Source organism: Cygnus olor, chromosome 5, assembly GCF_009769625.2.
Source record: "Cygnus olor isolate bCygOlo1 chromosome 5, bCygOlo1.pri.v2, whole genome shotgun sequence".
In the NCBI taxonomy this organism is placed as follows: domain Eukaryota; kingdom Metazoa; phylum Chordata; class Aves; order Anseriformes; family Anatidae; genus Cygnus; species Cygnus olor.
Window position 1 is genome coordinate 33,733,374 of NC_049173.1, and position 15,180 is coordinate 33,748,553.

At 41.4% G+C, this 15,180-nt stretch overlaps 1 protein-coding gene across 1 annotated transcript in view; it reads right to left on the reverse strand.

Annotated features, from left to right (window-relative positions):
* Positions 1-15,180, reverse strand: part of LTK (leukocyte receptor tyrosine kinase) — a 161,832-nt gene that overhangs the window by 27,227 nt on the left and 119,425 nt on the right. Inside the window, 5 exon segments of the mRNA XM_040557797.1 lie at positions 392-523; positions 2,578-2,728; positions 3,247-3,424; positions 5,313-5,414; positions 11,032-11,126. Of these exon segments, the coding sequence (XP_040413731.1) occupies positions 392-523; positions 2,578-2,728; positions 3,247-3,424; positions 5,313-5,414; positions 11,032-11,126 (658 nt within the window).

Below are 15,180 nucleotides of genomic sequence, written 5' to 3' on the forward strand. Positions count from 1 at the left end.
ACAAAAGTAACTGTTCAATTGAATACCAGTGGATTGTTTTTTTGTTGCTTGTTTGTTTGTTTGTTTTTGTAGGAGTGCTGCCAGTATTAAAACAGGACCCTGGTGTGATTCCCAGACCTGAGGTGTCAAGAACAGAAGAACCAGTTCAGCTTGCTTAGTGACAGGGACAAGTATGATCAAGGATATGAAAAGAGATAAAGAATTTCAATTAAAAAGACAAAAAGACAGGGAGAGACACAGTAAGAGGTGGAGGGGACAGGGGGAAGAGAAAAAGACATTCCTTTTCCAGCACTTTCTTTTAAGAACTGAGTATCATATGTCATGACAGATAGTGAAAGGTAGTTGCACTGCTGGACATTGCTCAGATTGAATGCAAAGAGGGAATACTTACTCTAAAGACATAGGTTGCCCCTCCTCCACCACCCCCTCCTCCAGCCCAGTCCTTCAGGTCTTTTCTTTTTTTATAATATTCTTCAATGAGAGATGACTCCCCTAAGCAGATCTTCTGGGTTTGAGGATTGGCCTGAAAGGAAACAAGAGACACACTCATATATCAGCAAGGCCCAGTTCTTGAGATTTATCTATCTCAGTATAGTAATACTGTTTGTGATGCTTGTCAAACACATATAAATCAGTATATATATTATCTATATGGAAGATGAGCTCTTCTACAAGGAAAAGAGCTGAGGGATGGAACTGTTACATCTGACTTGCAAACTTATGCCACACATGCAATTAAAAATAGAAATGCTACAGTTAATTGCTGTAATGCTTTCTTTTTAACTCATTATTGATATCACAATTTTTTTTTATTTTTAGAACATTGTATATCCAAAACCATTAAAATGTATTTGAATTATGGATTAATTCTCAGACCTTCCTTACTGCTATATTTGTTATCTATTTCTCAAGCTCACAAATGCATAAAGCAGACAGAGGTGATAGGCACATAGTTAACAGTGAACCAATTACACGTCTTGGAACAGGTATCTGGAGTCCCAGCTTCTTATTCCTGCTAAGTACTAGATGACACTGAAAAGGTTAAAAAAGTGAAGAACTTTTGGCCATCTTAGATTTTTTTGTGTGTGTGTGTACGCTGAGTTACATGAGTTTCAATGACTGTAAGTCTGCCCAACGTCAGTCAGATGATGAATTCTGAATGATTTCAGAAACTACTGTTAGCTTAGTGCACGTGAAATCCCCATGTCTGCGGATCACGTCACATATCTAGGCCAGAAGCGTGGTGCCAGTTCTGTTGCCTGTGTCCTCTCATTCAAAGAAGAGGACTAAGGATGGCAGCATAGCTGAGGACCAGGGAAAAGCAACTGGGGCAAATCTGAGGATAGAGCGAAAGTTTGTAGCTGCAGAACTTCTTCACAGAAAGGAGCAAACACATCAGTTACTAACATACACACTCAGCAGGATTTCCAAAGCCAGAAACAAAGTTGGGCCAAGGGGGAAAACTTTCCAATAGCATCTTCCAAAGGGAGGTTGTACTGGGATATATCTTGCGATTTCGGGAACAATTCATGAAATATAAGGTAATAAAGGAATCTTTGAAGACTATGACTTAAACCTAGATAGTTCACTATCTAGGTTTATCAGGGAACTGCAGATATAAAAATGCATGTTTTAGATGTAATTCTTGTACTATCTAAGGTGAAGAAATACTGGTTTTAGAATCAGTTGTAGTATCTGGGAAAGACATCATATGCTCTGGGCAAGTTTAATGGGAACTTTGAATGCCTCCAAGAATAACATACACATCCCAAAACTTCATAGTCTTATCTGTGAGGAAATGAGAACACTGTCTGCATGGTAGTCTATCTGTGGGGAAAAGAGTTCCTGGGCATGGGCTGGCAGATCACATTTCTGGAAAGAGGTAATAACAAAGAATTAATGCTGAAGAGGTAACTTTTCAGCCTAACTGATAAAAAGGACTTTTAGATCACCGAATCTGGTGATAGCGGACACATGTATAACCATTTGTGTCATCAATTTCTGTTCATCATGAGTAGTTTTCTTTTGCCATTACATACATCTAATTCAGGGGCCACTGTAGATAGTGGAAAGATTCCCACTGGTTTTGATAGGCTTTGGATTTAGATATTTGTCTCTAAGCTTAGAGAATACCTAAGAAAGCGCAGCCAGAATGTTGTTTAGGGCTTGTAGTTGCTTCCATAAATAACAGAAAATTATCTGAAATCCTGGCAGACAGAAAGAAACACAGGCTGCAGAAAAATAAGAGAGGGAGCGCACAACTCTTGCCTAGTAGCTCCCCTCTTAAAATAAGCAGAAGAAAACTGATGAAGAATTTAAATACCAGGAGCTTAAAGAAAAGTTCCTGTGGGCTTTGTATTTATTTGTGCATTTTAGAGTCGTTTTTCTTTTCAGAGTTCTTTATATTTGTTTTGAGATTCTTTCTAACTTGGTTTATTGGTTCTTCCCAGTCCTGACTGGATTTCATTGCTGGATCCTGGGATTTCTGTCTTTCATCACCAGTTCAGCCAAACCCCAAGCCACCCACTGAATCTCATCTGCAAAGTCTCTGCCCACATGTGCTTATGCAGCCCTCACCCCAGGACAGGCATCTTCCCCCTGCTGCCCCACTAAGATGTACAACAGCTCATCTTTCTCCAGCTGGAAGGTGGCTGAGATGAAGACCCCGTGGGACCTCTTATTGTGGTTTTTGGCTCCCTTCCCTCCAGCTGCTCCATAGGCAGAAATCCTGAAAGAAATGGGTGTAGTTAAAGAGACAAATCTTACACTTCTCATCCCACAAAGCATCTCCATCTGTGAGCTCTCCCCAGCCTGCACTCCCAAACAGGCATTGCTCCAGAGCAGGCTCCTGCTGCAGCATCTCATGGCCATCCTTTTTTTTGATACTCACACAGCCGAGGCTGCTCAAGAGGATTGATCAACTCTAAGCCAGAGCACTGGAGACAGATTTCAGAAGCAAACAGCATGAGCTGGCATGGCCAAATCAAAAATACCAAAGCTTTGGGACTGAAATGATGGTAGCACTTCTATTTTTTTTGATTGCATGCCCACAGTCACCCCTGTTCTTATCTCCCTTAAGTCACTGTTTCAACAGTAGCTCAGACACAGATCCTTTCAGCTAGCTATTTCTTTTTTATACTGCTGTTCTCTTCACCCCCTCAATAAAGATGGTCCCCCACTTATGCTTGCTGAAACTCCACAGCCAGAAAGTAGATAAATGGCTACCTCTTCAGCACGGATATGTACCTGTATCGGTTTGTGGCTGGCACTCTCCAGACTTGCACTCCTCGAAGCCTGCCCTCTTTCTCCACCGTCACTGACACATTGCTGTTCTTATAGGCATTGTCACACTGAGCTTGAGTTGGCCCGTGTGGACCACTAGCACCACATGTTGTGAACCACCAGAGAACAACAGATGTGTCCCCTGTAACCAGAACAGCCAGAGTTAGGGCAGGTATGAGCTTCCCAGTATTTCTCAGGCATGTGCAATAACTCACAGAACTCTGTAACTAAAGGCCAAGTGCCATCCAAATGAGCAACTGTTCCTGTTGATATATTTCCTTTGTGATTCTTTGATAACAAATTTCACATCGTTATTCACAAAGGACATTAATGATTTTTACAGAAAATCTAGATGATTGTGAGAAAGATCATGTTGCAGCACTATCGGCTATGTACATGGCTTTAAAACTGAATGGGTCAATTTGATCACATGCTTGTGATGGTAATTATACGAAAAGAGATACTTAAATTTACATTTGTAACACTGAGGACTTGAAAGACGGTACGTGCTAAAGATAAATTTAACTGTTCAATTTTAATGCAGTTCCCTCATAATACAATTCACTATGATGCTGTCCTTAATTGTATGATCACAGAATACTTTTACCACATTATCCTAGGTTTTTTCTAGTCACAGCACGAATAGCGCTCTGTTTATGGTCACTGCTTTTTTTCTCTCACCTTATTTCCTGCAAAATATTTAATAAATCATGGACTGCAGATAAATGCATCACTGTGGGGTTGGGAGGGGATTCTGAGGGGGTTTATCCAAGTGCCTCACAGACATTACCAAATTTTTCTTTTCAACGCCCGTATGAAACAAGGATGTATTATTCAATTTTCCAGGTGAGAACTGAAGCATATACACAGAAATAAAAGTTGAAAACATCTGCCATTGCAACTAGTGACCATTGATGAATGTTAGTAAAAGTTTTTAAAACTGTATGATATGCTGCACACACAAGGGTCAGAATCAAGTGGCACAGGATTTACCAACACGGAACTGTTTAAGAGCTAAATGATTAAAAGAGCAGTAAAAATCACAAGCCTTTTAAAAACAAAAGTCTAATCTTATTTAAAGGAAAAGGCAAGCAAAACTATCCTCAACAGATGTCACCCTGCCAACACACAGATGGATCAGTGGGGTAAGAATGTTAGCTACACTAAAGAAATCTCTGCCATGTAAGCTAACTAAGAAACTGACAGCAATATAGATTGTCACATCTCAGGTGAACACAGCTATTTGTTGGCAGCAAAACAACCTCAAAACACAGGAATCTTACGTTTCATTGAAGGTTCTGGGGTGGAATATACTTTCCTGAGTACTTACTGGTTGTGTTCCAAGCTTAATATGTCCTGTCTTGTCACCTCCTCTTGCCTCTTCTCTATGCTTGGCTCCTCAGCCAACCCCAGCCTCCTCTCCTCAGGCGCTCCTTCAGACAACTCCAGTCACCCATGCAGCTGTTACCTGTCCTTCAGAGTGGCACTCGACTGCTATCAGTAAACTGGTCCCTAGTATCCCTTGTCCTCCTTGCTTTTCATCCAGTTTCTCTCCTCACTGGATTTCCATATCTATTTCACCTATTTCCCTCCCTGGATCTTCATCTTTACACCTGTATTATCCCACCCATTAGGTTCAGCTTCACTGCTCACTAAGTCCCAGTAGACCTCCGTCTATCCCCACCTTCCTGAACTGGCCTACACCCTTCTCTCCTGGCGTGGCTTTTGTGTGTTTTGAATTTGAGTCATGTAGCTTCTGCTTTTTCTTAAAGCTTTTTTACCTAAAGATTCTGGTTTTCCTTAAAAACATTCTGTTCTTTAAGGACTGCTGAGTTGCACTTCAGGAAAGTGCTGTCCTGTAGCAAGCAGAGACTACCTGACATGGTCTCTACAACTTTGGGAAGGATTATACTTCATTGCTCTGTTGCTATAGGTCAGGCAGACCACACTCAGGCAGATCACATACAGGAGATGCAAAGGGACCCACCTCTTACAGCCAAGAGACAGTTTTTCAGTACAGAATCATCTACCTGGGAGGGAAGGCTCTTCCAGGGGGTTCAGAAGATGCTCATCAGGGATACTAATCTCCCGTGGGTACTGTCGCTTCCCACTGAAATGATTTGTTTGTCTTCCTGTAATAGTTTGTAGAATGGATGAGAGAGACAGGAGGATGGTAGGAAAGAGAGAGAGAAAATTTAAAGACCACGTGAACAAATGAAGTGCAACCATTTGGTTAAAATAAGTAAATAATACCTTTGACAGAAAACACCCAGCATTTTTCTCCATTCTTTTGGGCCTGTATCTTGTCTTAGCTACTTCTATCTGTGCTGAAATCAGTGGGACTTAACATGAACACAAACTCCCCGTGTTATCCTATGGAGGCTTACCTGCAAAATAAGCTTCTTGGCCAGCAAACTGCACTGTCTGCGATTACAAGAGACTTCGGGAAAACATGGTGTGGGAGAACAGATAACATGTACTGATGCTGTGCTGGTCAAAGGAGCAAATGACAATTGTGGACAGCCAAATGAGTGCAGGTGTAAAGGACAGTGATATCAAAAAAAAAGTCATTTTCAGTTCTTAACAGTGTCATAGTAGGTAAACCAGCCTAATGGGTCACTCTTCTCTAACCAAACAACTTTGAAACTCCCAACCTTGCATATAGAATAAAATACTAAATAAAATGACGTCTCACTAAAAGACATAGTTAAGAAACAGCAGTATAACAGTGACAGGAGCCATAAATCTTTGGACGAACCTTTTTGAAAAACACAGAGCAAAATGTAGCATTTATGAGCAGTGAAACAGACCTTCAAAAATCAGCTCTATCTCAGAGAGGAGGGACTTCAAAGTAGCTGCTGAACCAAAGCATCTAAATGCATTGAGAACGTCATGTATAACCAAATAGAACAGGAAAAAGTAATAACTGAACACTTGCTTTATACTCTGCAGGCATCTTGTTTCCAAAGTTAAATTACCCATTTTTAGGCAGATCTATTTTGTGATTAGAAAATCGCGATAAGAAAAAGGAGAGACTTCATTCCATTTTATGAGCCCTCAGTTAATTTAATATTGAATATTTTTCATTAGTTGAAAAATATTACAAATATTTCAATTTGTTCCAGTTGTGAGAATCCAACAGCTGTTTGATGCTCTATTCAAAAGAGACTCAGTTCCAGCTGGACAATTATCTCTGCTGCAAAGACACTACTCTAAATAGCAATAATTAACACCCTCGTTAGCTGTGTCAGAAAGGCCAAATAACTAATTGAAGCATGGTGACCTTGCTGTGTTTGTACTCCTGAGAATATTTCCCCCAGGTCTGACTGAATGCACATTGATGGATGGAAGTAAAAGGGAGCTTTGTACTGACACACTCTGTTCATACTGAGATAGAGAACTTCAATGGATGGAGTTGTCAAGCAAGTGAAAAATGAAATTAACCCAAAACAAATGATCTGGATCAAAGGCAAGAAGGAAAACCAAATGAAAAAGACAATGCATAGCCAGAAAAGATGCTTGGTCTCCCAAGGCCTGAACTGAAGTATGAATCCCATAGATCAAAACAGTTTTAGATAGTTAGAGACATACAAGAAGTCTGGTTATGTTTGCCAGAGTGATGGAATGTAAATCAGTCCCCGAAATACAGACCCGGTCTGTGTCTGCATGGATTTTTTTGCAGCATCCCAACTGAGTATCCTAAGGCAATGCTTTTTTTTCCAAACAAACAATCTTTTCTCCTTTTCCAAACAGTCTCAAATCCTCACATGCTGGAAGAAAGCTTCCGTCTCCTCTGTTTTCAGTACACAAGCTGCTTGACAGGCTGAGCATCAGCCTGTCCACAAGAGCTGTTAACTCTTACGAGGATGATCCTTTATGTGCTGCCAGACATGAATTTGTAAGGTGGCATTTTCTACAAATATGGTGTAGGCCTAGAATCCAGAAGCTGGTGCTCTAGTCTGTTTTAGCTTCTATTTCCTCCTCTGACAGCCAAATTATTGACCGTAGGCGAGCAGAAAGGAACAAGAATTCTTTATGTTAAGGTGTACTTATGTCAGAAAAATAGGAAGAACACTGTTGTGGTTTAGCCCGGCTGGCAGCCAAACACCACACAGCCGTTCGCTCACCCTCCCCCCTCCCTCTCCGGGATGGGGGAGAGAAACGGGAAAGTGAAGCCTGTGAGTTGAGATAAAGACAGTTTATTAAGACAGGGAAAACAATAACAATAACAATAATAATAATAATAGTATTAATAATAATAATGTGTACGAAATAAGTGATGCACAATGCAATTGCTCACCACCCGTTGACCGATGCCCAGCCTATCCCCGAGCAGCCGCTGCCCCCCCCCCACCCCGGCTAGCCACCCCTGTATATTGTTCAGCATGACGTCAGATGGTATGGAATACCCCTTTGGCCAGTTTGGGTCAGCTGTCCTGAGTCTGTCCCCTCCCAGCTCCTGCTGCATCCCTAGCCTGCTCGCTAGCAGGACAGAGCGAGAAGCTGAAAAGTCCTTGGCTTGGTGTAAGCACTGCTCTACAACAATTAAAACATCAGCATGTTATCAGCGCTCTTCTCATCCTAATCCAAAACATAGCACCCTGCCAGCTACTAGGAGGAAAATTAACTCTGTCCTAACTGAAACCAGGACAAACATACATCTCCATTACTCCAGTACTTATCTCATGCTGTTGACTCACAAACCATAGAGGGACAGAAGGAAGTGTAAAGGAGAAGGGGAATCTTCTGCAGGCACAGAGCTAAAGCAAGTAGCTCTTCTCTGTCTCTGGGATTGTAATGAAAAAAAAAAAGATTAAAAAAAAAAAGATGTAGTGGTTTTGGGGCAGGAATTAATCAGAGGTGCCTTGCAGTATCCTCAAATTGTGCATGATCTCTTCAGAGATCCCACCTTACAGATGCAGGTGGAGTAATCCTGGAAGTCTCTCCAGCTTGTCCTGGAGTGGAAAAGAGAATTAGGAAGCTTCACCAGCCTCCCCGTTCCCCAGCCTTTTGGCTGATCCAACTGTATTTCTAGTCAACACCTTACTGAATCAATCAAATGAGGTAGTGCTGAGTAGCTTGAACCACCCACCTCCACTCACCTCAAGCAATGAGACAGGCAGGCCAAAAAGGACAGGTTTGCTGGGTTGGGGATTCCAAAGTAAAAAAACGAGAGATATGCCATACAAAGCTCTCTTTGGACAGTCCTGTCATGTAAAAAACAGCCTTCTTTGAAAGAGTAAATGATGTGCAGAATGAAATGTAACCCCTAGGCCAGGGCAGTAGAGTGCACTTTGACAGACCACAGACCTGTGATCTTAATTGGAACAATACCATGCTCAGAGCACTAAAATGTAACAGTAAAAGCAGTGACCACATAAGCACTGAGGAGGACAGCAATCATGCAGATGCATTCTATTCACTATGCCAGCCCACATTTTCATGTTTAGACTGTCTTCTTTAGAACCCCATATTTAGCACTGGCTAACTAAAAGGATAAAATATCTTTCTGCCTGTTCCCTAAAAGTTCTCACAACATATCAGACTCATGTCACCCGGTCTGTCACACTGTCTTACACAGGGTGATTTTATTAATCAGAAGATGGTTTCATTTTGCCTTTCTCACAGGGAAAGCATCTGTCCCCACCAAGTGCCTGCCATCCAAAAAATAGGATGCTTGTTTTTTTGTCCTTATTGGTATTTCTTGAGCTGCCCTCACTACTGTGTGTTTTTTTCCCTCCTAAATATTACCAATACTTTCCTCTTGGTGTTGAGGGATATAGAAGACCTCACTTTCTTTCCTGGCTTGCATGCATACAAGCAAGGCTTTCAAGGTCTGCACTAGGTCTTGAAGAACAATTGAACCACAGGATTGAAATAGATGAAGAAATTAATATTTACATGCTAGCAAACGGCATATTCTTCCTTCCTGCCATATGTCCTTCCTGTTGCCCTCATGCAAAGAATTCACTGCTTGGATCTTAATTGGCTCCATCTCTGACATCTGAAACCTCTCCTTGCTAGGGAGAAATAATTTCATTACTTAAAGCACAGCAGAGCTGCTGGGCTTCTCCACAACCTAACTGAATTAAAGTCATGAGAAGACAAATGCGAGGGAGTTGTTTTTAGAGGCGAGAAAACGTCGATTTGCAAAGAGGATTCAAGGAACAATGGCAAATACAAGGCTTCCGAGAAACATTTCCTTCATGATGTCTGTCTTCTGCATGAGTCACATAACTCTGGGTCACACCTTCAGATAGGGTAAGTGGCTGCTACTCCTGGACATTGGTGTGATTTATAGCATTTGAAACTGAGGAGTAACTGGGGTGTGGGGGTGGGGGTGTTGTCTAATGGACAAGCTCTGATAAAACTGTTGCAGTAGCACTTATGCCCCACCTCTTTGCCAAATATTATGTCCCTACGCCAGAGACAGCAAAATCTCTGCAGGTACACTGCTGCCTGTATTTGCTCTTAGGAGAGCAGTAAACTACAGCATCTGGATGCATGGCAGCTGGCGCAAGAGCATCTGGAATCACTCTATTCAGTTTCCTCAAAAGATTTCCTCAGATTTCAAAACAAAGTGTTAGTGTGGAGGTCCCAAAGTGTTTGGGAGCCAGGGGTGTTAAGTAGCTGGAGTGGACAGATGACTTTAGCCTAAAGGAGCATCTCTTTCGCTTAATTTCAAATGAAAATATGCACGCTCAGAATTTTATACAAGGGTGTCCTCAGTCCCCACAGAACAAAGGGACAGAGTAGATGACACCAAATTGGACGAAGGTGGGAGGTTAAAGGGGCTTTTGATAATGAAGAACTTTTAACACATGCCAGTTTTAACATAAGCCTTCTCACATGGTACATTAGGCTACAGCCAGTCTCTTCAGGGATATGTTGCTACCCTCATTGCTGACATAATGGATGTGGTGACATGTGAAGGGTAGCACAGGACATTTTGTCTGCAACAGAAGTCACAATTTAAGTGTTTCATATTCTTTTGTTATTTTACTACAGAGCATATGGGTCTTTTCTCCACGGACAAAAAGAGGGCAGTTTCTAGTATTTCCAGGTGGTTCAAGTATCCAACCTCACTCCACTTGTCTGCTAAGAAAATTCAGCTCTTTTGCTAACATGCTTTGGAGATGAGCACTGGCTCCATCTTCAGTGGGATACATTGTGATCAGTCACATTAGCAGTAACGAAACAAAGGAAAGCATCTATTATATATATCTGGCAGTGACATTTGATGCACCTCCTTGCAGGGTAAAATAAACTTGTTGCAACAACCTGAACTTTACTGTCAGAGAGACACTTTATTCCTCCATTTTCCTCCTTTTGTCTCCTAAAATACAGTGGCTTTCCCATTTGTTTTCAACAAATTCACTTGTGCTATCAATTGTCAGGGTGTGTGGGTCATAGAGGACTGCTGAAGAACAAGGTGATGTAATTCTTCCACTTAAGGCTCAGGCATAAGTCAAGTGTTTATTGCCAAGACACACAGGCAGGTCTCTACTATGTGATATAGGATATCCCAGATTAGAGAAAAGAAAGAACACTAGGGGATGAACACATTGTAAAATCACCTCTACTTTCAATCTTCAGTAGATCTGAGATAAGATGTCATTCTACTGTAAAAGCTAACACAAATGAACCATGTGCACTCTGTGGGGGAAACAGAACAAATGTCTCCTGGATCAGTGGCATGCTGATTACACTACCCAAATTCTTTAATGGATTCTGTAACGTGTGACTTACCGTCATTGAAGCAGTCCAGTCCAAATGTAATATTGTCAATAGCTATGTCAGCTTGGGAATTCCAGCCCCAGGTTGCCAGCAGTTGCAGCTTAAACCTTTTCAGTAAGACAGAAGTTTTAGAGAAGACAGAAGGGTGTTTTTTTTAATATATATATATATATACACACACACACACACATATATATAATGTTCCCTTATCAACCAATTGTGATAATCACAGTTTAGAGTGTTTCCTTCAGACAAGACCCATTGAGCAGCCAAAAAGGCTTGCTAGAAATCTTATCCACATACCAACAGTTCGTAAGGACCAACCAACATTCATATAATGCCACACTTCATGTGGAACAAATATGAGAACCCTACTTCTGCTATCTGCACATACATGTAGAAACACAAGCTACCGTCCCCCACAAATATTTATAAATGTACAACCATTCTTATTCAATCACGGTAACGGAATTTGGCACATGCAAAAGGAAATAGAAAAAAAAAAATCTCCTTCTTACTGTCCCCAAACAGACTGTCAAAATAAAAACTGAACAAAACAACAATATCCAAATAGACAGAAATCTTAGGCATCAGCCTTGAACAATGTAACTCAGCATAATAACAAGGTGACAAATTTATTTCAGCTGAAGGTCAAGCCATTATAAATTTCAGCCATAACTCACTGAAGTGTTTGCATTCTGGGCTATGTCACTTTTCCCACCATGACCAGGTGTTAGCTACTTATCTAGGAGGTCTGTCAAGCCCCATGTGCATTGCCACATTCTGAATTCAGAAGGAGGAAAGAAAATGGGCTGAAGGACCTCCTCCTAGCAGGTAGGACTAAATTGTTTTTCATTAAACTTCAGAAATAAACAGATGTCTGATGTCCAGTCTGTTTACAGCTTATTAAAAGCATATGGAGCAGACCTCTACTGCTGTCACTGCCGAAGCTCAATCGTGATTTATGAGAGATCAAGCGTTGACCTGCCTAACACTTTAATTTTGCAGCCTAGGTACGCCCTTGTTCCAAATTAGTGGCAATAGAGCATGCATGCATATTCCACCCACCAGCCAAATGTTGGTCCATGTCGCAGAATCACAGAACGGTTGAGGTTGGCATCTACCTGTGGAGGCCATCTGGTCTAACTGCCCTGCTCAAGCAGGGCCACCTGGAGCTGGTTGCCCAGGACCATGCCCAGATGAATTCCGAAGATCTCCAAAGAGGAAGGCTCCACAGCCTCTCTGGGAAACCTGTGCCAGTGCTCAGTCACATGCACATCCCACATATTAACATCCACAGTTAATATGATGTTGCACAGTTGAATCAAAATCTTTAGGGATCAGCTGTTTTTATCCTAACTCAAGAATAGCCCCTTGTGCTTAAATGAAAGCATTAATACCTACAGAATCTGAACCCTCTGGGAATAAGTGTTGGAGCAGCAGATGTAAATCAAGTGTCCCTTGGATGACTACTCCCTTAGGTACAGGGTTAGCAGAGAAATTAACCACTGGATCACCTTCCTACATAAGCCCTTCTCTTCATTAGCAGGTTTAGCAATATTTCTGCATTTTCAGACCTTGCACAGTCCCAGAACATTTGATGGAAGAGAAAGTCACAGCACCTTGAGCCCAGGATTAGGGCACTTCTAGGATCCATAGTTATAGATATAGCACCACAGCCTACTCCTTACTTAAGACATCCATATCAGCATCGCTTTGGTCAGCTCAAGCTAGTGCATCTGGTCCACAGACTTGGAACAAGAGAGGGGCACTGTGCTACATGACAGACTTCTGCTCTAGCTGAGTACAAGTGGGAGCCTAGCGAATGACCCTCATCCCTCAGTGCATAAAAACAGACATCTCATAAGTTCTGGGCTCTTTATGCATCCCCTTCCTTGTAACTTCAGAAAAAGGGGAGGAATTTGCCTTTTGAACTCTGTGCTGCATTAGCCAGAGGGGTTTCCAGTGTTCCTGTTCATTGAATTCATTTTGCTGCTCTAACGTATTACCCTTTCCAGCCACCTGCTGTCTAGTCTTCTACCTGCCTTTACTTCTGATAGCAGCCTTTTTCCCTTTGTATGTGAACCAAGTGAGAGAATATGCCAACTGATCACCAGAAACAGTTTTTCAAGTAGCTAGGTGCCCAGCTGGGAGACTGATCAGCAAATTGTTTAGTTTGTCTTCTTTCTTTCCTAAGAAATAAATTAGTATGGGGAATCTGCTGCTAAAAACTATGTATATATCCCCTCCATGAGCTCCTATTCCTACTTGCCAAGGCTTCTCTCCTTCCAGTTTGTTACTGGCTGTCATCCAGTATCTTCTCCCATAACCATTCATTGTTTTGCTGAATCTGGACAAACAGAAGAAAGAACTTGACTGAACTGATTTCCAGAGTGAACAAGGTGGCATCTTGGAAAGCTCCCTGGGAACATTACGACAGGGGATTTTGAACTTAATGTGCAAGGCGTTTGGGCCTGAGTTCTACAGACAAGGAAGAGTGCTGACTGAGTGCTAACAGAAGGTGAGACAGGGCAGAAGTAGCATGGCAAGAACAAGACAAGAGGCTTGGGATGCAACCAGGTGTCCTGGGAGTACAAAGGCCAGGGTTTCCTCACTTGGGTCAAATAGCTGCAACACTTTCCAGCAAGGAATGTAGAACTTAGTAGCATGGTTTGGTGGTGGACTTGTCACTACTAGTTTAAAGGTTGGACTAGATGATCCTAGAGGTCTTTTCCAACTGGAATGATTCTATGATTCTATTTCTGTTAGAGATCAGTGCATCAAATGACAACTTACTATGGTTTTCAGTCACCTCTTTAGCTCAGGTAGCACAGGTCTGCTTGCTAGACTGAACTGTTCCAGCCTTACCCATAGCAATTACCACTGTTGTGTCACATGATAAATTACCCACTTCTTAAATTTGCTTGAAAATGGCATACCAGAAGGTTACACAAGGTGAAACAAGATTTAACTATTTGACACAGACTGTCATAATACATGCACACATGATCTACCTAATTCTTCCATTTTGTCTGAGTGCTCAACTCTTTCAAATATAGCAGTATTTGAATTTTATTTTTTCTCATGGATTGCTGGCTAGTGCTCCCTAAAACCTCTTGCTATCCCTTCCATCCTGCCACAGAAGATCTGTTTCCCTTTAGAACTGAGGGCTGATACAGAAATCAGTCTTTGCAAACAAACGTAAGAGGCCATTTATCAGAGGAGGCAGAAGCTCTTTAACAACTCTGAAGAGCCCTTAAGACTCTGCTCTGGTAGGTCCAGATGAAAATGCCTGAGGGAAAAAGCTATTCTGGACAAATTCACTGGTCAAACATTAAATACACAGAACTAAACATATGCTTACCCACAGGGCTCCAGACTGCCAGACAATAATATTAATTACACTGCCAGCTTGCAGACCTACCCTATTCTGATGGAATAACTCATGACAATGGTGCTTATGATGAACACTTGGTAATGTTTAGACCAAAGGTAATAATGAAATTAAACTAGCAAAAGGGTAGAACAACATTCTCGCACCCTCTCTCCACTTTAGTGCTGCTTGGATCTGAATTATTATCACTCCCAGACCCAAATTCTTAGCCTTTTACAAAAAGATGTAGGGAACATTTGAAGTTATAAGCAATCCTTTCATACCTTCTAATCCATGAAGTTTTGAGACACTATTTTATTGCCAATATTAGGTAGATCTTTTTCCATTTATAATATTCACTGCATACACTTTGAGATTGATTTTTTTTTTTGGTCTAAAGTGTCATGTGAGACAGGCCTTCTTGAGGAAGATGTAAAAATCAGATTGGAGCAATTTAAAAATCATTTGTATCGTGAAAAATAACCTGCTGCCAACATCATTTCATAGCTTGAAATTGACTGGCATGAAATGGAGAAGAAATGTATGATTAAAAATTGATTGGGCAGAAATCTTGAAATCTTCAATATTTGACTTCATTTGATGTCATGCTATATTTTTACATCCAAAACTGTGATACACACTCTTGTGGAAGTCTGATTTGGGCCACAGTCTTTTGCTGAGATTGTTTCACAAGTGATGTAGCAATGAATGATCTCCATTTCCTAGGCTGCACTGATATAGACCCGAGACTAGACAGCTGTACTGGCTGAACTGATTTTACCACAGTC